The sequence below is a fragment of the Vicugna pacos genome, chromosome 8, assembly GCF_048564905.1.
Source record: "Vicugna pacos chromosome 8, VicPac4, whole genome shotgun sequence".
NCBI classification, from domain to species: Eukaryota; Metazoa; Chordata; class Mammalia; order Artiodactyla; family Camelidae; genus Vicugna; species Vicugna pacos.
Genome location: NC_132994.1, coordinates 9,442,650 through 9,469,000, shown reverse-complemented (window position 1 = coordinate 9,469,000; position 26,351 = coordinate 9,442,650). Strand labels below are relative to the sequence as shown.

The 26,351-nt window shown below is 36.8% G+C and overlaps 1 protein-coding gene across 2 annotated transcripts in view; it reads left to right on the top strand.

Moving 5' to 3' along the window:
- The window catches only part of TMEM30A (transmembrane protein 30A), a 42,046-nt gene that overhangs the window by 3,600 nt on the left and 12,095 nt on the right, over positions 1-26,351 (top strand). For both annotated transcript variants that reach the window (XR_012074786.1, XM_006216118.4), the window contains exons 2-6: positions 17,663-17,770; positions 20,007-20,114; positions 22,828-22,915; positions 23,953-24,099; positions 24,773-24,979. Coding sequence is in view for 1 of the 2 variants with exons in the window: in XM_006216118.4 (XP_006216180.1) it covers positions 17,663-17,770; positions 20,007-20,114; positions 22,828-22,915; positions 23,953-24,099; positions 24,773-24,979 (658 nt within the window). In the remaining variant the exon portion in view is untranslated. The remainder of the gene's footprint in view (positions 1-17,662; positions 17,771-20,006; positions 20,115-22,827; positions 22,916-23,952; positions 24,100-24,772; positions 24,980-26,351) is intronic.

The following is a 26,351-nucleotide window of genomic DNA, read 5'->3' as shown; positions in this document are numbered from 1 at the left end:
TCTATGCTGTAAGTTGCTCACACCTCTTTAGCTTATTTCTTCATTTCTGAACATTTCAGGAACTTTCATTGCTGTAATACATCAGATTCCTAAGCCAAAGGAGAACTTGTCAAATCAGAATGCTTTTGTAATATTGCTTAAAGTGCTAAGATCAGAAATCCAAACTTTTTAGGTATAAAAATCCGTGGATCTTCACCCTTTTCCCAGAGATTTTTTTACAAAAAATTTACTTTTCTTGTAAATCACATTGGGCTCTCCCAAAAAGGGTATAGAAAGGTATTTCAAAATGTTAATGCTTCTATTTAGCAGTATATCTCCTCCCCATCATTAGGTTTATATATCTTGTTTATTTGGTTTTTAAGATTTTCCATGAGATAATAAAATGAAGTTGTGAGAAAATTAAAGTTGTTAATTTTATCATTCATAAGAAAATATTTTAAATATTTAATATTTAACACTAAGATTTAATATCTTCACTTTTTATTAGCGAGGAATGAATATTTTCTTTAATTTGGTAATTGTAGGAGTCAGGCCCATCTTTCCACCACAAAGGTAATGTTTACTTAGTCTAAAGCCCTTGTTGGTGAGGCTGAGGTAATAATTGAATAGGACTAACTTGACGGAGACTAGGTGTGTAATTTCACACATTTATCAATGTGAAGTTGCGTAGTTGTAAATTAATGTTTAGAATCAGATGAGGACATTATTCAATGTGATATTCAGCATAAATTTAAAAGCCAAACATTTACTTCAAATTAATATTGCCAAAAATGTTCAAGACACATTTTTATTAAATTTTAGTGGATTAGCACCGCCACCCCCATGCACACATGTTTGATTGAGAAACCCCAGCTCTTTTCTTCACCTTATTATTGTTTGATTTATTGCCCTCAATTATTAATCCTGGTTATTTTCTGTTTCCCTTGTTTCTGATAAAAATAAATTTTTATCTTTTGTTTTTACTCCTGTGTAACTTGGATTCTTAGAGTCTAAGATTTAAAGAGGATCTTCTGTATTTAGTATTCTTGTTTATACTTAGCCTATAGTTAAGAGTCAAGGAAGAATAAGTTGCTTTGTTGAAATGATTGCTAAAAATAAGGCAGTGTATATTAAGAAGTGTAAAGATTTTAATATTCAAATGAATTGCAGTTGCATAGAAGCTGACCCTTGGAAATTAAGAGGTTTGATTAGTGTTTTTATTTGTTTTTCACCTAACTTTAGTACTTAGGGCATGACAAAGTGAATATGGCTAGCCAGACCATTTTTCTAAGTCCCAGGAACTGAGATTGGTTTTACAGATGAACATTTGCAATTGAAACTGATGATAGGGAACACTAACTTTCAGCCCTAATTATGTGAAATGCTGCTCCCCCAAAGCAGTTTTATTCTTATTAGTAGACCTGTGTTACCAGAAAATTGTTCACAATTATTATATTTTGAATTTTATCAATAAAAGTTCATGCAAATTTGTTTTCTCTCTGTTATATAAGAACCTACAAAATATCCTCGATCTTGCCTCTTGGTTTGCAAAGCCTGTAAAGTATTTGCTTTCTGGCCCTTTACAGAAAAGAATTTCCTGCCCTTGACTTAAGAGTTTTAAAGAAACATACTGGCACATTGAGCATTTGTTACAAAAATAGCAGTGTTTAATTTATACACTCTAATCCTCAATAATCTTTTCAAGGTAAGTATAGTGATGACTAATAATTGCTTGCGTCCTACCTTGAGAACTGTAGCTAAATTTACCATTAATCTTGGCTCAGGTATTATTATTCATTTCTTTGTCACAGTCAGATAAAGTGCAAGCAACTAAAGAAATTTTTACTTTGGTTCCCTCTTGTCCTCAGCGCCTCGAGAAATCTCAAATAATCCTTTTAAAAAATTTTTTATCTTTTAAAGATAAATTCTTTAGTGTGGAATCATTAGTTCAAAGGAGTACTTAAAAATGCTGTTTTTAATTTAATCTAATTAATACTTAAAATGATTTACCTTATTACTCAGCATTTTGTTGAGTGACCTGTTTAGATCTTATATTGATTTCCTTTAAGACAGATTTACATTCAAAAATGGAAGTGTTCCAGTTCTTATACAGGGTAAAAAATTGCGTGTCCTTCAGATTCCTCCTTCCCCACCGTGTTAAATTCAGTCAGGTTCTTAGGAATAGGATGCATTTTTGGAATTACTAAGAAAAATTGCCAATTTGTTTTAGGAGAACAATGACGGTAGTAGCGAAACAAAGCTGAGAAACATGGTAACTCTTAAACGAATCTAGTCATCTCCATCTGTCGTTCTGTTTTGCCCCTGGTTCTTTGTTTTGAGGTTAAGCTTTCGGGCAGGTCTCCAGCTTATCATTGTGTTCTGCACTGTGTCTTGTATGTTTTTGACATTTAATAAGTATTAATTTTTAAAAAGAAGGGAACTGTAGTTCCTTTCCCACCTGGTAGCCTCTTTCTTTCTAGGATAAGTTGTGAACTATTATTTTAGTATAAGCTTTATTTTCCTGCTTTTATTGAAGTTAGAATTGACAAAAATTGTATATATTTATGGTGTTCATTATGATAACTTGATATATATGTTGTGAAATGATCAGCATAATAAAGCTGATTAAAATGTCCATCACCTCCCATAGTTACCCTTTTTTTTTTCGTGGTGTGGTGAGAACACTAAAGATCTACTTTCTTATTAAAAAGACAAGTGATAACAAGTGTTGGTGAAGGTGTAGAGAAAAGGGAACTTTAGTGGAATGTAAATTGGTACAGCCATTATGGAAAACAGTGTGGAGATTCCTCAAAAAGTTAAAGTACAGAACAGCCATAAGATGCAGCAATCCCAGTAGGTATATATTTAAAGGAAATGAAATCAGTATCTTGAAGAGAGATATCTGCACTCCCATGTTAATTAACTTTACTCTTTTACCCAACAGATTTTATTACAACCTGGACTTTAGTTCAGGCTACCCTTGAATTTTAGCTGATAAAGGATACAGTGGTTTTTCAATGGTAAGAATTCATAGACTGAGTTAAATTGATCAAGAATTTTAATCAATATTGAGCATTTTCTGTATGCAAAGTCCTGTGGGCATAGTGGGTGACAGAGAAGAGCCTGCAGACAGGATCTTTTTTTTTTTTTAAATGCTCAAGCAGAGAGCCCTCTTAAGGAGCTTGAACCTGGAATCTTGGGGGAGATGAAACATACACATGAAAGGAAAGCTAAGCGTTGCTCGATGAGTGGCACAGACAGAATACGCCTTAGTTCAGAGAAGACAGGATCACACCTGTCTAATAACCATGGAAAACTGGTGGAGGTGGGCTTTGAGCTGGAACTTGAACCATAACTAGCACTTCTAAAGAGGAGCTTGGATGTATTCCAAGAAAGAAGATTAATAGGAGCAAAGTTGTAGTGACAGGAAATCAAAAGGTGTATAGAGAAAATAGGAGTAACGGCAAATAAGCTGGTGCCAGGTTGTGGATAGACTGGGTATTTGATAATGAGTGTGTGAAACTGGGGCAGTGAAATGATGAGCACAGTATGTATCAGTTAGGTTTGGGTTTGCTATGTTTTCTAAGGGATTTTACACAAGATTTTCATTCTGGTGTAAAATCCCTTAGAAATCGTAGTTCCTGGCTAGTATGGAGGCTCTGTTTTACTGAGTCCTCCCTCTGTCTACTGCTATGCCATTCTTAGGGATTGACTCCCGTGCTCGCAGTCCAGAAAGGAGGCTAGAGTTCTGTTGTCACATCCTTCTCCAGGCAGCAGTGTGGAAGAAGGGATGAAGAATCAGGCCTTTTAAGGAAGGTTCTTGGAAGTGCACCATACCACCTCCACATAGTGACAAGTCCGCACGAGCTGTAAGGGAGGCTGGGAAATGTGGTCTTTATTCTGGTAACAGGGTCTTGGCTAGTAAGTGAGAGTGTCATACTGTGGAAGAAAGGTAGCGGGCAATTGGAGTGGAGGGGTTGGTCGTGAATAGCCTCTGGAAACACAGGGCTGTATATAGGAAGATTTATTTGGTGGAAGCCTGTTATGTTGGCTGGATGGGAGCTAAATCATCTGTGTGTGAGCGTTTAGTAGTTTAGACATTAAATAACGATTGCAGCTTTATAGTGGTTTCAAGTTTACTATTGACTTGAACTTGATTTCGTAGTGAAAGGCATGTGTTGTTTTGCACATGAAAAGCAAATCCGTTGTATGGCTTTGCTAACTTTTTTAAAAACAAGTTATAGATGGAATATTGAATATGATGACCTTTCTCTTACTTTCTTCAGCCTTTCCTTTCTCCTTCTCTGTTCAGTATATAAATATATTTCCATTTCTCTTAAAAAATGAAAACATCCTATGTTATAATAAAAATATTAATAATGGCTAACATTTGAGTGTTTACTAAGAATTTTACATTCACATGTCATTTGATACAATGAGACTAAACGAAGATAATGCTGTTATTCTGTGTTTTTTTTTTTTAAAGGGGGACACTGAATCTGAGATGAAGTCATTTATTTAGTCATATAACTGGGGTTCAACTCCTAGGCCTCTGACCTCTTGTTTTGTTTCCTCTATTTCTCTTTTTCCACACATCCTGTTTGGAAGGAAGGGTCCACACTCATTGATGATGTTCATTCCGTCTCCCATGAACTCAGTCTGTATCTGAAGTATGTTAGACGGTGGGGAGGTGCTATGAAGATGAATATTCACATTCAGGAAGGGGAATAGGAAGGGTCTGAGGAAGGTTTCCAGTTTTAATAGAGTAGTCAGGGAAGCCTTCAGTATAGTGGTATTTGAGTAAAGATTTAAAAGAGGTGAAGGAGTGAACCATGTTGATATCTGAAGGAGGACTGTTCCAGGCAAAAGGAATAATAAGAATAAATGTGAGGAGTGTGCTTAGTAGGATGTTTGAGGAAGGCAAAGAGGCCAGTGTGGCTGGAGCAGACTGAGAAGTCGAGGTGATACTAGAAGATGAGGTTAGAGAGGTCAAGTAGCGGGGTGCACATCACATGGGCCACTACAGTTGTCCCTCTGTATCTGGAGGGTTAGTTCCAGGACCCTGGTGGATGCCAAAATCTGAGGATGGTCAAGTGCCATATATAAAATGATGTAGTATTTCACATACAATCTATGCACATCCTCCTGTATATTTTAAATCATCTCTAGATTATGTATAATAGCCAATACAATGTAAATGTTATGTAAATAGTTGCTGGCTGTGCAGCAAATTCAAGCTTTGGTTCTCTCTTGTCCTCATTAGCGGAATTTTTTAAATTGAATACAGTAGACCCTTGAAAAACTCAAGAGTTAGCCTGCTCCCGTCCAGATCTGTTTATAATAATTTTGTAGTTGGCCCTCCGCATCCCTGGTTCTGCATTCACAGATTCAGCCAACCTCCCATCTTGTAGCACTGTAGTACATGCTTACTGGAAAAAATCCGTGTAAGTGGACCCATGAAATTCCAACCTGTTTTGTTCAAGGATCAACCATGTTTTTTATCTGTGGCTGGTTGACTTCGTGGATGCGGAATGAGCAGATGTGTAGGGCCAGCTGTATCAGGATTTTGGCTTATACATTCAGTGTAATGCGAAGCCACTGAAAAGTTTTACTCAGATAGGTGACATGATCTTAGGACAGTTACTCTGTCGATGCTGTGGAGAATATTACCTGCAGAATAAGAGTAGTAGCAGTTAATTCAAGCAAGAGATGATGGTGTCCACAGTATAACGGTTGCAGTGAAAAGCAGTTAGATTTAGGATATATTATGAAAGTAGAGGTAATAGAATTTTCTCATTGTAGTGGATGTGTGCGGTGTGAGAGAAATTGTAGAATCAGAGATAACTTTAAGATATTTTGGCCTGATTGGAAGGATAGAGTTGTAATTTTGTAACCAAGCAAGGGCTTGTGTGCCCAGGTTGCAGAAAGCCAAACTCATGACAGCAAGTGTTTGCAGCAAGTAGGGGTTTATTTGCAGGGCACCAAACAAAGGAGTGGGTGACAAGTCCCAGATCCACTCCGACTTGGTCTTTGAGTTAGGGATGTTTTAAAGGGGAAGAACGAAGAAACTGGGATTAATCATTGTCTTGTGACATTTCTTAATCATGGTTTCAGGAATCAGGATATCTTTGGTTTACAGTTCTCTGGCCAGGTGGTCCATGGCTTGGGGGTCTGTAGGCTCATCTTGCCCTGGAGAAACAGCTCAAGTTAGTATGTTAATGAAATCTACAACAGCAGTTTTTGGATGTTAAGGATGTTATCCACAGCAGCAGTCTTAGCCATCTGACTCTGTTAATTAGTGTTCAGTTAGCACAGGATTGAGGTCAGGGGGGACAAGAAAGGGAATAAAGTTTTGGATAGAGAGATTAATCATAAACTCAGTAAGAGAACGTGTTTATCAAGATGGGCAAGACTGGAGAGAAAGTTTTGGCCTGATGGTAGGAGGCTGGCAGGGTGAGAAGCTGAATAAGGAGTTATATTTTTGACTTTTTACCGTGAAATGCCTTTTAAACCTCCAAGCTGGAAATAATAAGTAGATAGTTGAATATGTGAGCCTAGAGTTTAGAGGGAAGGTTGAGTATGGGGTTAAACATTTTGAGGATTAATCAGCATAGATGATACATAAAGGCATAAGATGGAATGATTATAGGTCAAAAGAAAAGCGAGAATTTCTAAAGACAGCCTTGAGTCACTCCAGTGTTTATAGAGGTGGGGAGACAGGAGGAACTAGCAAAGGGGACTGAAAAGGAGCAGCCAGTGAGGTAGGAGAAAAATCAGAGGAGCCTGGTGTCCTGGAAGCTAGTTTTAAGGAAGAGCATGTGAACAACCATGCCCAGTGCTGCCGTTGGTAGTTCACATAAATGGAGGACTAAGCTGACCTTCGAGTTCACAGCCTGAACGGTCTCCGTGAACTTTTCTCACGGTGAATGACATCACCATCCACGTGGGTTTTCAAGCCAGAAACCCTGGAAGTCAAACTAAACTTACTTGTTATCACCCCATCACTCCATCGCTAGGCACTGAGTTCTGTAGATTTTACTTTCTCTATATTCTTTGAATCTTTTTTTCCCATTTCCACTGCCTTTTTATTAGTTTATCTTCTTAACATTTCTGACCTGGATTATGCAGTAGCATTCTGTTTTTCTTCAGTCTTTCTGCACGTTACTGCCAGAGTGATCTTTTTAAAAAGCTAATCTGAGTATTTCATTCCCTTGCTTAACATTACTCCTATGGCTCCCTCTGGCATTCAGGATGATGTTCAGACCCCTTACCCTTAAGGTGGAATGTAGTTTTCTTCATGATAGGCTGCTTTCTGTTTCTCTGGCCTCATCCCCTAGCACTGCCCTGCCCTTTGCTCTAGCCACAGGAAACTAATGTAGTTTACAGAATGTGGCATGCTGCTAGATCAACCTGAAATGTCCTTCCTTTTCTTGATTCTAACATGGTTGTCAAATTTTATTCCTGTCAACACTACGGAAAGTCTTCCCTGATTTCTCCCCTTTCCCACCTTGTATATGTGGATGCTTCTCTCAGGTTCCATGAGTACTAGCTTATGGCCTGTCATAACATCATCAAATTATATTTTTAAATTATTGATTCACTTGATTTTGTGTCCCACTAGTATGTAAATTCTTTTGTGACATGAATAATGTATTTTTCCGTTATGTATTCCCATCCTGTAACAGGGCTTAGCATCTAATAGAGATCTGAAATGTTTGAATGAATGAATGAAACTCAGTGGGTATATTCAAGGAATTTTACAATAGTTTATTGATGATCTGAATAGTATTGTGGGTCTGAAGGAGTTACTAAAATTAGCCAAGGAAGATGCCATATACTGTTAAGATGAGATGTGTATAGCTATGATATCCACCCATATCTAAAGGTAAAACAGATTTGCTCATTGAACAGTAATTCAGAACAGTAAACATTTAGCAAACAGATTGACTGGCAAATGTTTAAGCAAAAGAGGGAGTGCATGATTTAAAAAACGGCATGAAATACCCCCACCCAGATTTTTTTGATGTTTATTTTAGAAGAAAGTACTGTTGTATACTTACTATGAAAAATTGGAAACCATAGACCAACCTCCAGTTACATGAATTTGTAGTTTAATTTGTAAAATTAATTAAAATATAAGATTGATTATATGACATTATAACATTTAATAACATTATTTATCAATATACTGAGTAAATTGGCTATTGTTCTAAGTTCTCAGGTCTCAGTATATATGGTTATATTTAGTTTTCAGAAAGTTTTTAGAAATTATTTTTACTTGATTTTTAAAAAGGTAGAATGTACTTTTCCTTCTCTCTTTTGAAAAACTGGCATAAAATCTCAGAGCTTAATCTGGAGTGAAAGCAATAAGAATCAAATTCAAGGATTCCTAGTATTTTACTAAAGAAGAATTGACACAACTTGGGGACTGATGCCAAGACTTTGAGCTTGGGTGCTTGGGACCATGGTGGTACCACTTACAGGAATCAAAAGACCACATTTGAGTGTGAGATTATGGGATTCAGTGAACCACCACCATTGATTTTTTTTTTTTGAAGTAAAGTTTTTAGTGAAGCATTGCCCCCCAAGATTAACAAATCACGTATGTCTGGCTTAGTTTTCAAAAAGATCACCATAGATTTGAAATAGATAGAAGTGGTGAGAGTTTCAAGTGGGAAGAAAGAAACTCAGCCAAGTGAATACATCGAGGAATATAAAAATGGAACTGAGGTTAGAAATAAGGCCAGTGAGCATTTTGAGAGTGTAGTGTAATGCATGACACATGATCTGAGGCAGCAAGGTTATTCCCAGAAAGTAGCACTGGAGACAAAGGTAAAAGCCACTAATATTTGAAGATCAGTTATATGACTATACAAAAACAATATTTTATATGGAAAAGACCATGTATTTCTTCAAAGTAAAAGTCCTGTTTACTCATATTAGTTGCTTATTTGTTCCTTTGATCTACCCTGTTATATAGAGTGGAGCGTAATTAGCAAAGCCCTTTTCATCAGTTCTGTCCTAGGCAGTTTTTATAACTTGATACTTTAGTAAGACTTTTAAGGGGTAAACTCAAACTTCATGTAGGAATTTTTTTTTTATTTGTAGAAATGAGTTAAATGCCAGATATAAAAACTCTGTGTATGAAAATTTGTATTACAAAATTCTATTTCAGACTCTAAAAGTTAAGATGGTCCTGGGATGACATTTACCTCTCATAACAAAGTTGTTTTTAATCTGTATTTTACATGGAAACGCTGACGATTTGGTAGTACTGTTTAAAACATCAGCACATTCACACATGCCAATTTTATTTTTAAAGTACATCTTTTAGATTGACTTCCGTATTTCTAAATTATTGTGTGGTGCATGTTATCCAAGATAATAGGAAGCAGCGGTGCAGTCTAATGGAAAGAACAGTAACTGTGAAGCTAGACAGGTACGGTTCTAACACTGTCATGTATTGAATTATGTCCTCACAAAAGATATGTTGAAATCCTTACTCCTAGTACTTGTGAATGTAACTTTATTTGGAAATAGAGTCATTGCAGATGTAATCAAGATGAGGGTATTCAGATGGGCTCCTACCCAGTATGACTGGCGTCCATATAAAAAGAGACAGGCACAGAGGGAAGGTGATGTGAAGACAGAGACAGAGGCAGAATTGTGTAACGGCAGAGGTGGTGTGATACAGCTGCAAACCAACGAACAACAAGGAATGCCGGCCACTGGTGGAAGCTGGCAGGAGGCAAGGACAGATTCTTCCGAGTCTCAGAGGGAGAACAGCCCTGCTGACATCTTGAATTCAGACTTCTAGCCTCCAGAACTGTGAGAGAAGGAAGTTTTCTTGTTCTGAGATGCCCAGTTCCTGGTAAATTGTTTCAGTAGTCCTAGGAAACTAATACAGTCACATACCAGCTGATTGGTTTCGGACAGTCTTTTAACCTCTGAACCTCAATTTTCTCTAAGTAAAAGATTAAGAACTGTTCTGGCATGGAGCAGACATCTGGGAAATAATACCCAGCTTTTCTATTGCTGTCCTTCCTTCAAAGATAGTTTACATTTGTATGTTACCTAATTCATTTCATTTATCATTTCCAAGTGTGAGATTGAGGCTTATTGATTGAATAAGTAGTAAACATCTTTTCTGTGGTTCCCATTCAGATTCTTTTTTTTTAAATTTCATTTATTTATTTTTAAATTGAAGTATAGTCAGTTTATAACATGTCAATTTCTGGTATGCAGCATGTTTCAGTCATACATATACATATGTATATTCCTTTTCATATTCTTTTTCATTATAAATTACTACAAGATATTGAATGTTCTGTACAGAAGAAACTTGTTGTTTATCTATTTTATATATAGTAGTTAGTATCTGCAAATTTTGAACTCTCAATTTATCCCTTCCCAACCCTCTTTAGCCCTGGTCCCATTAGATTCTTTAACTTACAGAAAAATGTAACAGATTTTATATGGCCCATAGAATTTTATTAGGATGTAAAGGATTAAACTTGTTCTGTAGCTATCAGTTTAGAACTAAGCTTTTGATTTTTAAAAAACTAATATTCAAAAATAAAGTAGACTGAATTTAAAAAAAATAAACTGCTAACTTTTAAGAGGCTCTAAATAAGTTAGGTATGTGTCAGCTGAAGAAAAACACACAACCTGAAAGTTGTGAGTTAAGTTTTATTCAGGGATTTTACAGAGGACTATGGTCTGGGAGGCAGCCTCTCAGATAGCTTGAGGAACCACTCCCAAGAGATACAGGAGGAGTCAAGATAATTTTTTGCTGGACTAATCACAAAGAACAGACATCTCAAGTTGTTAATGATTTTAGTGCTTTTCTATATATGGGAAAATGCAAAAGTCTGGGTTCATTGAAATTATCCCTTAGATGTGCATTTAATTAACTAGGGCCAGTATCTAAAGGACTTGGTGATTCCTTGTTTTCTCCGTCCTGTGTTCCCTCAGGGCACACCGTTGGTGGGCAGCGGCAGTGGCTAATGGCTTGAAAAATCCTTGTAGAGTGGGTGACATTCCCTGTCCACATGTGGTTGTTTATTTCTTTTCTCCACCCCCTTTATCTGATGAGTGTTTTTGAGGGGAATTATTCCTTTATTGATGTATTATCTCTTTAAGAAAAAGCATTTGAAATACTGTTGAAATGTTCAGAACTCCAGAATGTCCTGCTGCCTTACTGGGTTGTATTCCTTTTACTTCTCCTCTTACTCTCACGTCCATACCCACCTTCTTTCCTTCCAGGGCCTGGGTTATTTATACAGATTACTTCATGTACCATCTTAGACTCTCAGTGGAAAAACTCGGTGCTGTCTCTCATTTTTGAGCCTTGAGTAAGAAGTAACGTAACTTGCGTTACTTCCTCTGAGGCAAGAACGTGGACAACTGCTCAGCCTTGACAGCCTTTTCTTTTTGCACAAGATCTCAGCGACAAAGCAGAGAAGCCTGCTGCTGTGGTGTCACACCAGTGGCACCAGTGTGACTCACAGAGCTCAAGTATCTGCTCTGGGCACCCAGAGCAAGGTCAGTGCCGTGGCCTGCCCCTCCCCTCGCAGGTGTCCGCCCTGCCTGAAGGTAACTCAGCGGGCCTCCTCGTGGCTGCTGGCGTTGCCATACCTGCTTTGTGCAGCACCGTCGGGGCGAGGGTGCTGCCTCCTGAAGCTACCAGTGCTACCGTTTCTAGGACTTCTAGAACAGTGCTGAAACGGCCTTCTGCACAGCTGTGTCCACATACTGTCACCTGGGCTACAAAGCCACCTCATAGTGGCTCAGGGTCACAAAAGCTACCCCTTTAGCTTCAACTCTGCAGTCTAATTCCACTTTTCTGTTTTCTGAGGCCTACCTTTTCCTTTTCACCGAGTGCCAAATGGACATTGTAGAAGAGTTAACACCTTAACAGAAGAACCCCAGACTGATTCTCAGATCTTTGTTTCTAACTCACAACTTTTTAAGCCCTAAATTCATACGTCTTTTGGGTTTGTCCATGTGCTGAGCCTTCAGATAAAGATAGTCCGTCTTGGTGTCATCTTCCTGTAGATAACAGCCACTCGTCAGCCCTCGTGGAGAAATGAACCGACGACTGGGTTAGGTACGTGTTTCCATCGTACCTGTGCTTTTACCAAGACACGCCTTCCATTTCAGTGACTGTCTTCTGTACTCGACAGCGAGCTCCGTGAGGTTAGATATTGGGCCGAGTCCTATGCCTGGAACATACAAGCACTCAAGTAAAATATTAGGTTAATAGATGATTCTTTCATGATAGGGGATTCGGGAGGAAATGAAAGTCCCATTTCTTAGACTCTTTTTAATCTGTTGTTATACAAGTACTTGATTCGCCTCCTCCGTCTCCATTTCCTTATTTCCTGCAGGACATTTTTAACACTCAGGGTTACTTAGCTCAGAGGCTATGTTGTCAGCAGCAGTAACCAACTCTGGGTACCTTCCACGAGAAAGGAATTTATTAGAGGGAGATTGGGTCGCTCCCACACAACGTGGATGCGAAGTCTAAAGGATCAGGTTTGGAGACTGGTGGGAAGTGAGGGGAGTTTGGAAGCAGAAACAGTGGTTCGGATGCCACAGAGGCTGTCACCGTGATGTCTGTTAGACTACTGCTGTGTCCCTAATCTCGGCACCCCATTCTTGTCTCTGATTTACATGGGGATTAAGTGATTTACATGGAGATTCAGTCTTCTAGTCTCAGTCAAGATTGATCCAGGTCTTCTGCTTTTGTATTGGCTGCCTGGGGTTAGGGAGAGGAAGGAGTCATTTACTACCTTGAGTTCTACAGTGGAGGATGGAGCCCTGCCTCCCTCCAAAAGTCTCAACAAGGAAAATTCCACAATACTTGGAAGTGTGTTTGGATGCCAGGCAGCCTAATAACAGCAAAAACAAACCACACTTACCTCCCAGAGGTTTTTCTTCACTCTCATAGTCTGGAGGTCTTGAGTTTGTATACCATAAAGGATGCTGTGTTCATTGTGTAAGGTGCATAGTATGGTGGAAAGAACCTAGATTTTGGAGAAAGGCAGAGCTGTGTTCAAATTCTTGCTGAGTGAGTGATCTTGGGAAAAATTACTAAACCTTCATAAATGGCAGTTTCCTTGGTTAAAATAAGGAAAATAAGAATAAACTTTGCAGCACTATTGTACATTTTAATGCGGTGATGTATATTTAGTGCTTATAAATGTTAAATGCACTTAGTATATGTTCGATACACATCAGCCAAAAATCCCAGCATGTGGTTCCGGCTCCAGTTTACCTTTGAGTGTTGTCTCATTCCTTCCAGCATGAAAACTCTCCATAAGTCCAGTGTTTATGCTCATTGTCCTTAAATGTACCTGTGCTCTCTACCTGCTTGCTTTCCCATACATCCCCATTTTCCATCCTTCTTTTTTTCTTTCTTTTTCTTTTAAGGGCTCAGTTCAGATCCTTTTTTTCTCTTCAGTACGAAAGTACTGGTCCATCTAGTACTTACTGTTTTCTTGACCAGTCTGTTTAGCACTTAGCATTTATAGTAGTTTTCTTTGTGTTTCTGTGCTGTCTTTGGCAGAGTAGTCGTCTGCAGGGCCAAGGGAGCTGACTTTCTTGCAAAGGAGCAATTTAATAGAAGAAACATTGGGATTGGAGTCAGAAATCCTTGGTTCTGGCATTGCTTATTTATGTTGCCTTGGGGAAGTAAAAGTGTTCTCTTTATGTAAAATGAGGATAACACTACAGGATTTGGGTGAGGATCAGATGAAATATGTGTATAATAGAACGGACTGTGTCAACTGTATTGGCTATGTATAAGAGGATTACTTTTGTATCTACCTTGTTATGCTGTGTGCATAGTATGGCTTAATATGTTCATGATATATATATATTTTTAACATTACTTCCAGATTTTCCTATAATCAGAAACATACAATTTTTTGTACATTTAAAAAAATGTAATCAAAAGATTGTGGTGAAAAAGTTATAGCTACCCTTTGATTTTTGTAAAAGTATAATTTAATATTCAGCAATAATTCTTGGTTCCAATAAAATGTTCAGTTTTAATATACTGTAGTATAATTTATTGGATTTCATATTCCATCATATTAATTATTTTTGTTCAATTAAATAAAGAATATATATCTTTGCTTAATAATAACTGATGATCTTTCTTTCGTCCTTTGCCCTGGAAACTAATTTGAAAGAGTGGTTTAAGAGGTTTCTGTTCAAAGGCAAACAATATAGTAATATGCCCAGCTGTTAGGTTTTTTTTTTTAATCCTTAAATTAATCTTAGAAGAGAAAGAAAATGTGCAGATATTTTTCAATTATTTTATTTAAAAATTTTAATATACTTTAATATTGATTTTTAAATATAGTTCACTTTTCTAGGTTCTTTCTTTTCTTTCATTTTGTCAAAATCATAAAATTTGGCTTTTAAGTGGAATATTGTGCATGGATAGGTTCTAGGGTAGAAAGCTGTGGCCCAACAGATTTAGGGAAAAATTATATGTACCTTGCCTTCATTTAGGAGATCTGTGTTTTTTTTTTTTACTTGTTTTAATTATATACCTAGCTACTCTTTGATATTTGCAGTGAATAAAAATATTTCTCTACACAAAGTTTCATGAGTAAATAGGCTTTTGATGGGGAGCATTTCAATAGGTTATATCAGAATTTGACAAAACCAAGCTTTATTAAACAGTTTTGTGGTTTTGAAAAGCAATTAGATGTTGTAACTTGATGCTCTGTTTTCTATATATAGATTTTAACCTTATAATGATAATAAAAAAGAAATTGGACATTTATATGTAAAGTTTAACTGTTCAGTTTCAGAAATACAAACTAGATGGCTTTTTTTTTACTTTATTAAGGTAAAGATAATTAGGATTGCTCATCATTAAATTCTAATTTTTCAAAAGAGTAATAAGATAAGCCATAGACTGGGAGAAAATATTGTTAAAAGATATATCTGGTAAAGGACTGTTGTCCAAAAAATACAAGGAACTCAGCAGTAAAAAAAATGAACAACCCTATTAAAAAAATGGGCACAAGACCTCATAAGATATGTCACCAAAGGAGATAGACCATATCTCAAGTATCATGGACTAGGTGGCTTAAACCACAGATGACTCGTTTCTCACCGTTCTTGAGGCAGGGATGTCCAAGGTCCTGGTGCTGATCAATTCAGTTCCTGTTGAGGCCTCTCTTTCTGGTTTCCAGATGGCTGCCTACTTGCTGTGTCCTCACCATGGCAGAAAGAGAAAGAGCTCTGATTTCTTTTCTTCTTTTTATTAGGGACACTGATCTCATCATGGGGCCCCACCCTCATGACCTCATCTAAATCTAATTATCTCTCAAAGGCCCACCTCCAAATGCCATGACATTGGGAGTTAGAGCTTCAACATATGAATTTTTTGGGGACGCAAACATTCGGTTCATACATTCCGCCCCATGCTCCTCAAATTCATGTCCTTCTTGCTGTAAAATAGTTTCATTCCATCCCATCAGCCCCAAAAGTCTCAACTTCTTCCAGTATCAACTCTAAAGTCTAAAGTCTCTTCTGAATATCATTTTAATCAGATATTGGTATGATTAATCCTGAGGCAAAATTTCCACCTGTGAACCAATGGAACCAGATGTGCTTCCAGAATACAGTGGAGAGACAGACATACGTATACATACTTGAATTTGAAAGGGGAGAAAATGGAAAGGAAGAAAGGGGTGGTGAGTTCCAAACAAGTCTCCAAAACCTAGCAAGACAAATATCATCACATTTTAAGTCTTGAGAATAATCCTCTGGTTTAATGCTCAGCTTTCAGGGCCCATTGGGGCAGAAGTCCTGCCCCAAGGCTCTGGGTTGCTGCTATCTGATCTGTTGACTCTTCCCCCAGTATGAACTGGGGATGTAGTCCTGCTGGGCTCTGAATCATCTTTGGGGTTATTCTTCCCTTGTCTTGAAGAATAAATAATGCATCATGTAGCCGAATGGCTCTATGGTCCAGTACTTGTCCTTGAATGCCAGAGACAGAGAAGGAGAGCTCTGGCGGAGTACAGAGGGTTTCTTAGGCAGTGAAACTATTCTGTATGATACTGTGATGGTGTATGTATGTCATATACATTTGTCAAAACCTATGGAGTATGCAACACCAGGAATGAATCTTAACCTATGGCCTTTGGGTGATAATGATGTATCATTCTAGGGTCATCATCTGTAACAAGTGTATTACTCTGGTGGGGGATACTGATAATCAGGGAGGTGGTGTATGTGCAGGTGTAGGGAGTAAATGGGAAGTCTGACCTTCCACTCAGCTGTGCTGTGAATCTCGAACTACTCTAAAGAATAGAATCTATTTAAAAAATTCTTACAATGGAAAAAATTTCTCATTTTAGCTGTCAGGCCAGGTCTTCTGACATCAGCTGGTGTACTGCAGTTCCCTTCTGACATCACCCTGGGTTAGCGTCAGACTCCCCAGGTTACAGGGGCATGGTCCCCAACAACATACTTCAGCACCACTTCACACGCCACCTGCAAGCCAGATCCCTGGGCTCTCCGTTCTTCTGGCCAACTAGCTACAAATCCGGGGTGGGGGGTGGTCCCAAGCCCCCCTTGCCCAGACTGCCCTTACTTCAGATGCCAGTTGCAAGTTCAGAGGTCACCAGGCCACCTGCACTTCTGACCAACTGCCTATAAATCTGGGAGGTTCCTGTAACTTCTCTCAGGTTTGATAATGTGCTAGAATGACTCCCAGAACTCAGTAATGTGCTAGATTTAAATTATAGTTCTACTATAAATGATAGAAATTAGCACCAGCTAAACGAAGGGACACATAAGGCGAGGTCTGGGAGGGTCCTGAATGCAGAGCTTCGTGCCCTCTCCCCGTGGAATCAGAGTGCGTCGGGGGGTTCACCAGCCAGGAAGCGCTCCAGTTTTCATTGAGATTTCATGTTGTATATTAAACATTGGCCACAGATGGAACTAAATTTCCAGCTTTCTTCCTCTTCCCAGAGGTTAGGTTGGGCCAAAGGCCCTAATCACGTCTTTCTGGTGACCAGCCGCTACCCTGAACCATCTCCTTAACATAAGCTCTAGTGTGAATCACAGGGCTTATCAAAAACACATATGCTTCTATCAACAGGGAAGTGTCAAGGCATTTAGATGCTCCCTGACAGGAGCCTAAAACAAAGATGAGAGATTCTTTATTATTTAACACTAGGTTTTAAAAACTGGTAGCCCTTGAGAAACCTAATAGTTTTTTTTGTTTGTTTGTTTGTTTTTTAATTTGAAAATTACCACCGAGGTGACCGAGAAGTATCTATGATTGGAAGATTGAAGAGCAGTACTGATTTACTGATTTCTGTACTATTATGGTATTTTAATTGTTTAGACTTGATAGCTCTTTAAATCTTTATACATCATGCAGTTTAAATTTTATATTTATGATTTTATGCATAAATGTACTTCTTTTGGTAAAAATAGAGGAGCTTACTTGGAAGGATGAGCCAGTAGAACAACAGGTCGCTTTCCAGTTTTTACTGCCTCACACTGTCAAAATACACAGACGACCTTATAAAAAGTTTTCTTTCTGGGCTGTGGTTGTTCCATTGGCTCATTTTTCCCTCTGATAGCAAATTATTTCGCAGTGTATCTTTTCCAAGGAAGTGTGCTTAGTTACATTTTTCTCTTGCAGATTGATTATACCGGAACAGACCCTTCCAGTCCCTGCAATAAATGTTTGTCTCCGAATGAGACACCGTGTGTTTGTACCATTAACTTCACACTGGAACAGTCATTTGAGGTCTGTATTCCCAAGTAATGTATTATAAAAGCCATGCTTTTAACCATACTGATTTTACATTAAAATTTTTTTCACTAATTCTTTTCTTTTCTTTTTTTTTTTTTTTTGAGATGTTGCTTTAATTTACTGGGAGTGTATATATTTTGGGGAAGATTGTTTTGTTTGGCTATTGCATCTCACTGTTTGATAATTAACTACATGTATTTAAATAGCTTATTGTAGTTAGTACTTTATAAACTAAATTTTAAACCTATTTTATACTTTTGCTGGAAAATTTTATAACTGTAAAAATTAATTTTGTTTGAAGTTTATATGTACATCTACTTGTATTTTAAAATTATTGCTCAAATTATTTTGCTTACCTATTACTTAAACAAGTTTTACTTTAGGTAAAATAAATATTAATTCACCCTTATTTAATTGTATTATTTTTCATCAGATATGGTGCATTACCGTAAGTGCAAACTCTTAGTAAAACCTTAAGCAGAGTTACAACATCATCTGTGTGTGTGTGTGTGTGTGTTGTCTGTCTGTGTGTCTTTTCACATCTGTCATTCTTGGAAACTGAGCAGAGAGGCTAAAGGACGTTAAGATTCAGAAGAGGCATAGCAAGACCAGCTTGTGCTCTCCTTTACCTGAAAGTTGAGCTTTAAAAAATTATTGTTTTATTCTTCAGGAAGCAAAATGGCTTTGATACATGCCAACTTCTTAGATTTTTGTACACTTAATAGATTTTCTTAAAGATAGTGATGACTTTTGTAGTCCCTGGTAGATGGTTGCCATCCAGTGGTTGTAGATGTTCTTGCACTGAGAGGAAGGATAATAAGGCTGCCTTTAAAAAAAAATGAAAATAAATTTGGGAGGAGAGACGAATTTAGTTCTTTTGTTTCAACAGAAATACATATACATTTAAAACATCATTAAAATTTTATTCTTTTTTTAATGTGATGGACAGACTATAAAAATGCATTAAGTTCTACTTCTGTCAGAACAGTCAGGATTAAAGACATAGAAGAGGCATGTAGTGATTTAGAAGCTCTGTTAGTTTCCTCTTCCGTTCAAAAACACTTAGTATTTCAGAACTCTTCTGCGAAGGTGACCATCCTCAGATTCATTCTTTTGTCAGCTCTTTGCACCTTCACAAGACCAAACTTTGAATTGGACTAAAGCCTTTTCAGAGAACTTTAGGTTAGTTATTGTGTCTCAGTGTTCATTGAAAGGATCTCTTTTTCAGTTAATAAATTCAATTTAATGTACTGCTTCTCAATTGAGATGAAACTCTTTTTTTTAAAGCATATTCTTTGTTCCTGTGATATAATTTTGATAACCAAAAATAAACAAAAAAACCCAACCAAATAAATAAATTAATGAAGTGTCTTTGTTTCTTTACATAGAACGGAAAGTGCATAATTTGATATTTGAAAAATCAAGCTTTAAATAAATGTTTGTGTATATGAAAATAACAAATCAAAGAAAGCATTCTTAAGATGTTATTTAATACCTTTTTTTCCCTGAATTCCTTTTAATCGAGGGTAAGATTATAGATGGTAGAGGTAGCAACCAGAAAGGAGAAAATAACTTACTGTTTTTGCTACTTCTAAAAATCTTAGTCGTTTAAGGTGGCTTCATAGCATCTGAATAATTGTATGTAGGTTACCCTTATTTCCCATGTGATTTTCAGGTCGAATCCACTGAATACATTCAAGTACTTGTCTTGATTATTATAAAGTGACTCATTATCTTAGATACTTTATTATTAATTTCTTAATTACTAATATAGTATCGTACTGAGAAATTTATTATATCCCAATTCAAGTTCACAGTTTACTTTGGGGCAGTAAATGAAAACTTGACCATTGTCCCTTTGCAAAGTTGATCCTAACTGGGTGAAGACCAAACTGAATTAGAGAAAATTATAAATTGAAAGTAGATCAGGCTAGGCTAATAGATTCCTTGAGAGTTTTTCTTTTTAATGTAAATAGTAAGTACTTCTTTGAAATCTTTCAGGATATTCTCAAAGATTACTCTTGGATTTTTATAACATAGCTTCTATAACCTTATTTACAATTTGTACTGTTTTAGATTGTGAAGTACTGGTGGGATTCACCCCAGTGCCTATTCTAAGTTATCACGAATTATAAACTAGTGAAGTCCAAATTATGGGTAGCTTTTATGTATGCGTGAAACGAGTTCATACTTAATACTTTGTGAACATCTTTTCCCTCTGTTTCTCTAGGGCAATGTGTTTATGTATTATGGACTGTCTAATTTCTATCAAAACCATCGTCGTTACGTGAAATCTCGAGATGATAGCCAACTAAATGGAGATCCTAGTGCTTTACTTGTAAGTAAAAGGGTGGAATATGACACTGGTATCCATGAACTAAGAACACATGGTAATTGTTCACTTAGAAATGTTAAATTTAATAGGATCAGATAAAATTTAAAGTATTGCTTGCCATTTATAATTTGTTTAGTGAGGATTTTTAGTTAAAAAAATTCTTCTCCTAGAATTTGCACAGATTTATGGTTTGCTTACAGCCAGAGGACACATTACTGCCTGCTTGTTCCTAGTAGTACTTGGGATTTTTGCTTTATTAATCTGTTTGTGATGAAATTCTGATACGTCTAGCATTCTTGGAATGTAATATATTCTGTTCGGGTTTGTTCATTTTTATTACACTGGATAGGAATATATAAATAAGCTACTTTCAATTTCTGAGATTGTGTTTTAGAATTGAACATACATGCTCTTTGTTTTTTAACTTGTTGGAAGCCTGAGTAGTAAAGTCCAAAAGGTGGGTTACTGAAAAACTGTCTGAGGAGCTTTTTTAAAATATAGATTTCAGAGTTCTCCTAAGTCTCATATGCCAGTGTCTGCAGGGGTAGAGCTCTAAAATATCTATTTTTTAACAAGCTCCCCCTCTGATTTTCTCAGCCTGGTTTGGGAATCTTGGATCAGAGGATCTTAGTTTCCTGACTGTTGTTCAACTTTCCATAGTAGTGGTTGGTGCCCAGGTATTTCATATGATTGCTGCCAACACAGCAAACTTTCAGAGTCCCAGAGCCATTTAAGGATCTCTTAGAAAACAGTGAATCTCTTAGAACGCTATTCAGGACCATGTTGGGACCAGAAACCTCCTTGTAAGCATATAGTTACCCTAGGCTATCCGTACTGGTTTTATTGCTGGTTCCTAATGTTGGGATCTTAAGAAATAATTAATCTATTTAGAGATTCTGGTTAGGGCTGCAATATTTTTCAGTCCATGTGGAATTTATGTTGTAGGATCTAATTTTTAGGAGTCAAATCCAGAGAAGGTGATTCTGGGAGATTCACCAGGTTCCTAGAATGTGTTGATTAGGATCAGAGATTGGGTGTGTTCAAAGGCCCAGAAGTGGTGGTTGGTTTACAGTTCTTTTATTTAGATTCTTTGGTTTTCTACTCTGTCCTTAAGTTCCTTTGGCCTGGCTGCCATGGCTATGGATGCTGGTCCTGAACCATGCCTGGTGGCACAAGCAATCTGCCCATTTTAGCATTTACATTTCTTTTGCCTGGAATGTGGTTTTTACTCTTCCCTGGAGGTCCTCTTGTCTCAGGCCTGCCCTTTTCTTTACTGCCCTTGGACACATGATAATCTCTTTACATATTGACTTCATTCATACCCCGTCCAAGTCACTTCCTACTTTGCTTAACAAACTGTCTCCCCACATCATCCATTCTTGCTCTTCCTTTCCCGGCCATTTTCTACATAGCTGTTAGAGTGATCTTTAGAAAAAAAAACCATAAATAAACACCACTTCTCTGCTTAAAATCTTTCAGTGGTTTGTTTACCTACGATGTTCTGAACTGTGCGTAACTCTCCAGTCTCATTGTGTGTCTTTTTCTTAATTGCCATACTCTTACCGTGTTCACCTTTTACCTTCGCAGAAGCATCACTTCTTTCTCAATGGCATGTACTGTTCTCTCTGCTTAAAACTCCTTTGCCTGCTCTTCACATGGCTGTCTCCTACTTTCTTTAGGTCTTAACTTATGTGATACTATGTCCAGATTCTAAAGTAGCTCGTCCTGTTCATTACCTGCATTGCATTTTCATAGCACTTACTGCAATTTGTAATTATATATTTGTTTACTTATTTATTGTCTGTCTTCCCAAGTACACTGTAAGTGCATGAGAGCAGGGAGCGTAACTTTCTTTAATCACCATGTACCAAGGGCCTAGCCAGTGCCTAAGCACGTGGAAGACATTCAGTCAATTTATATTGTATGAATATAGACACCTTTATCATGGCTCACGCTTCATGTTATAGTTAGTTGTGTATGGGTCTGTTCCCTTTATTACATTGTGAGCTGCCCAAAATGCCTTGCCAGCATCTTTGTTTTCTTTAGGTCTGGGTACACAATTTAAAAAAGATAGGTATATTCTAGGAATTTGCACTAGACTTCTGCTTCCTTCTGTCTTCCTTTTCTTCCTGCCTTCCTTCCCCCCTTCTGTCTCTCCTTCTGTCCTTCCCTCCTTCCTTCTGCCCTCCCACTTGGATTTAACCTCAAATGACAAAATTTGAGATCATCTAGTTGAACATGTTCATTTTATAAGTTAGGCCTGGATAAATCAAGGGACTGACCCAAAGTCACACAGTACATAGCTGGAATGAGAACCTTGAGTCTTTTTACTTCCAGTTTAAAATTCCTTTTCTTATGTTATAACTGGACTGACAATAGACTGCTTCTTAATTTTTCTTGGGCAGAAAATTCTTTGTAGTTAAGATTTCTGTGTTGATGTGAAAATTTAAAGAAATTCAGTTTGACATATACCTATATGGCGAAATGTATGTAAAGAAAGGTTACATTAAAAAAGTAATGCAGTAATGTTAAGGAATATATTTTGAGTATTTAAATGTGGTATTGTTTATAGTCTGTTTATAACATAGACTCATTTTATGTGCCTTGCAAGTGAAAAACATGTAGGGATTGAATTTTTAATCAGTAATTAGAGCTAACCCATAGTTCTCCCAGAGGCCTGGGTAATAATTTCTCTCTTCTTTGCTTCTAAATACAGAATCCCAGTAAGGAATGTGAGCCTTATCGGAGAAATGAAGACAAACCAATTGCTCCTTGTGGAGCTATTGCCAACAGCATGTTTAATGGTATGACACAGATATAAACAAAGATAAATATGTATATTATATGTGTAGTCAGCAATATTTGTATAATCTAATAACAGATTTGATAGTCTAGTAAACATGAATGAAATTGAGAAATTCAACAACCTTAAGATAGATATATCAATTATTTAGTGGGGTATTATAATGCTTTGTGACTTTCTTTTGAGAATTCTGTATTTTAAGAATGAATCTCTATCTCTAGGAAGAAAGAAGCAGAGACATTTTGCTAACTTCCTATTTCATACACGATAAGATAAATGCCAGGCTACCTTTCCCACCAACTCTGAATATTTTTACCATTAAAAAGGACCTGTGTTGATCATTTAGAACAGCACTATCTGATATGAATATAATGTGTACCATAAATGTGAGGCATGTATTTACTTTTAATTTTTCTGGTAGTCACATTAAAAAAAAAGACACAAGTGAAATTAATTTTAATAGTATTTTATTGAACCCAGTATACCCCAAATGTTACTTCAGCATATAAGTGATATTCAGTATATAAAAGTTATTAATGAAATATTTTAAATGCTAATTTTTTATACTAAGTTTTTGATGTCTGGTGTATATTATGTACTTATAAAACATAGTCATTTGGACCAGCCGTGATTTCAAGGTCTCTGTAGCTATGTAGCTAGCGATTACTATACTGGACATTGCAGATAGAGAAATTGATAAGTCAGAAGCTATTTAGGAATGCATTGTTTTAAAGGAAAGGAGAGGCAGATTTACCTTGCAAATTGTTTTTTCTGAGTTGATATTAAAACATCTGACCTTATCACATATCAGCTACCATGTAGGGAAATGACCAGGAATGGTACTGAGGGAAAACAAGTTCATCTAGGATTATAAAGTTACCATAGTTAATTCACATGTGAATAAGAGCAAATGCACATCATATGCCTACTTTGTTCACTTTGGGGAGCAAATACGGATCCTCATTTCTCACAGAGTAAAAGCAGGTACTATGGATTTTCAGTAGATACTTAGCAGAGTCTCCTTTTTCTTGTGTTTAGATACACTAGAATTGTTTTTGGTTGGCAATGAATCTGATCCTACGCCAATTATTTTGAAAAAGAAAGGTATTGCTTGGTGGACAGATAAAAATGTGAAATTCAGAAATCCCCCTGGAGGAGACATTCCGCTAGAAGAACGATTCAAAGGTAAAATATTACTAATATCCCCTAAACCATAATATAGGCTTGGTGTTTTAACCAAATACCTAAAATTTTCTGTCTTTAGAATCTTGAAAAAGTTTATGCTTTTTTAAAAACTTTCCTTAACCTTATGCCAAGTCAGGTAAAATATGTAGTGTTTTAATGTACTAAAATTCTAAAGGAAATGTATGCTTTTAATCTTGAATTTCTCTGGTATTTTCTGAAAATTCTTTCAGCCATAATCCTTTAAAATTATGACAGTTTCTTTTAAACAAGTTTTTATTTATTCATTCATTCATTCGTTTATTTATTTAAATTACTTATAATTATAAACCCAAATTTATTTTTGCTTCTATGCCTCCTTTATTTCACAGTGTAATATTTTTTACCATTATATCTTTTCACTTAGTCATCTGCCTTTTGGTATATGCTCAGTAGCCTCCTCGTGTTCTCTCAATTGAGATATCCATCAAATCTTCGAAATTATTTGTTCAGTTGTTACATGAGGAATTGGTTTCTGTTTAGGTTCTGAGACTACCTTAGAGTATAATATCTTTGAGCATAGGAATAATATTCATATTGTGTATTGCATACCTTTGTTTTATTAGAGTGAATTTTCAGTGAAACTCTTAATAGAACTTAATATTTTGTCTCCCCACTCCCACCTCTCCTTTCCAAGGTACAACAAAGCCTGTAAACTGGGTTAAACCAGTATACATGCTGGATTCTGACCAAGATAATAATGGGTTCATAAACGAGGATTTTATTGTTTGGATGCGTACTGCAGCGTTACCTACTTTTCGTAAGTTATATCGTCTCATAGAGCGGACAAATGATTTACATCCAACGTTACCAGCTGGACGATACTATTTGAATATCACGTACAGTATCCTTTTTCGGCCATGTGCACAGCTTCATAGGATTTGAAAGGAGCATAGTCCAACTGTGTCTCCATTATGTGGCATGATACTTTGTGTTTTAGTTTTGCTTTCTGCGTTTTTGTAAGAGTGTGTGTGAGTGTGTGTATGAAAAAGTCTCTTAACTTTTTCTTCTAGAAATGTCTTTAATTTTCATATATTTTGTAGTAGAGTTCAAGCATATTATTTGGTAAGATTGTTTAAAATGTAGATGCTAGATTTAGTAATAAGTTAGATATTTTTACAAGAGAGACTGTAGTTGAGCTTAATGCAAAGGCCAGTGAGTGTACCTAATCCTTAGCAAGTATGCGTTGATGGGTACTGTTTTACTGTATCTATGTAAGATACTAAAAATCAGTTGAGTTTGTTGGTTCACATCAACATAATTGTTTGTAATTATCGCTCTGTGTACAGTACCAAATAATAAACCACTTTCATCATTAGCTGTATTGTTCCACCTTAATAATTTAGGTATACTTTACAGTGCTCATTAATGTCATTTATTTCATCCTGACTGTATGTCAACATTATACCAAGTAATTTGCATGTATTATTTAATTCAGGCATCGTGGAGGCAGGTATTATCTCCATGTTAACAGGAATGCAGAGGCATAGAGCATTTAAGTAACTTACCTGAGGTGACACAGGTAATAGAAGAATTGGGGTCCATAATCAAGCTGCTGACTCCAAAGTCTGTTGGCTTTACCATCAGCCACCACTGTAGGCTGCATGCATCCCTTGCTGGTTCACTCAGGTAGTTGAACCAGTCCATACTGGCCTGGATGCAAAGTCTTTCCTAAGCTGAAAATATTGGGCACTAACTTATTCGAAACAAAGTCCTGCATCTTTTAACCTCTAGCCCTTTGCTTGTATAATCGTGAATGAAAATTTCTCAATTATTAGCATTTAAATGTTTGCTGATGATCTTTGCATTTTTGATTTTTCATACCCCAAATTAGCTATGAGTATGTAGTTTTAGTTTTATAATGGATTAATAGATGTTTAAATTAATAGACCTAATTTCAAAATAAAGATCTATTTGGATCTTTAGTGTTTTTGATTTTGCATCTCAGTACCCAAATGACTGTGACCAGATAGTGACAGACTGAAAGTGACCACGGTTTTGAAACTAGGCTCACATAGAAGCCATTTTGGACAGACCCAGCTCAGGTGCTGGTAGAAAGAGCATTACCCTGAGGCATTAGCCAAAGTAGAGGGCAGCCTGTGGCCTGGAGCGCAGTCAGGGGAAGCCTTTGGAGCGCTCAGAGATTCTTAGTTGACAGATGATTTGCACCAAGAGAACTGTCAGGAGGAATGCAGACTATTTTGAAGATCAATAAA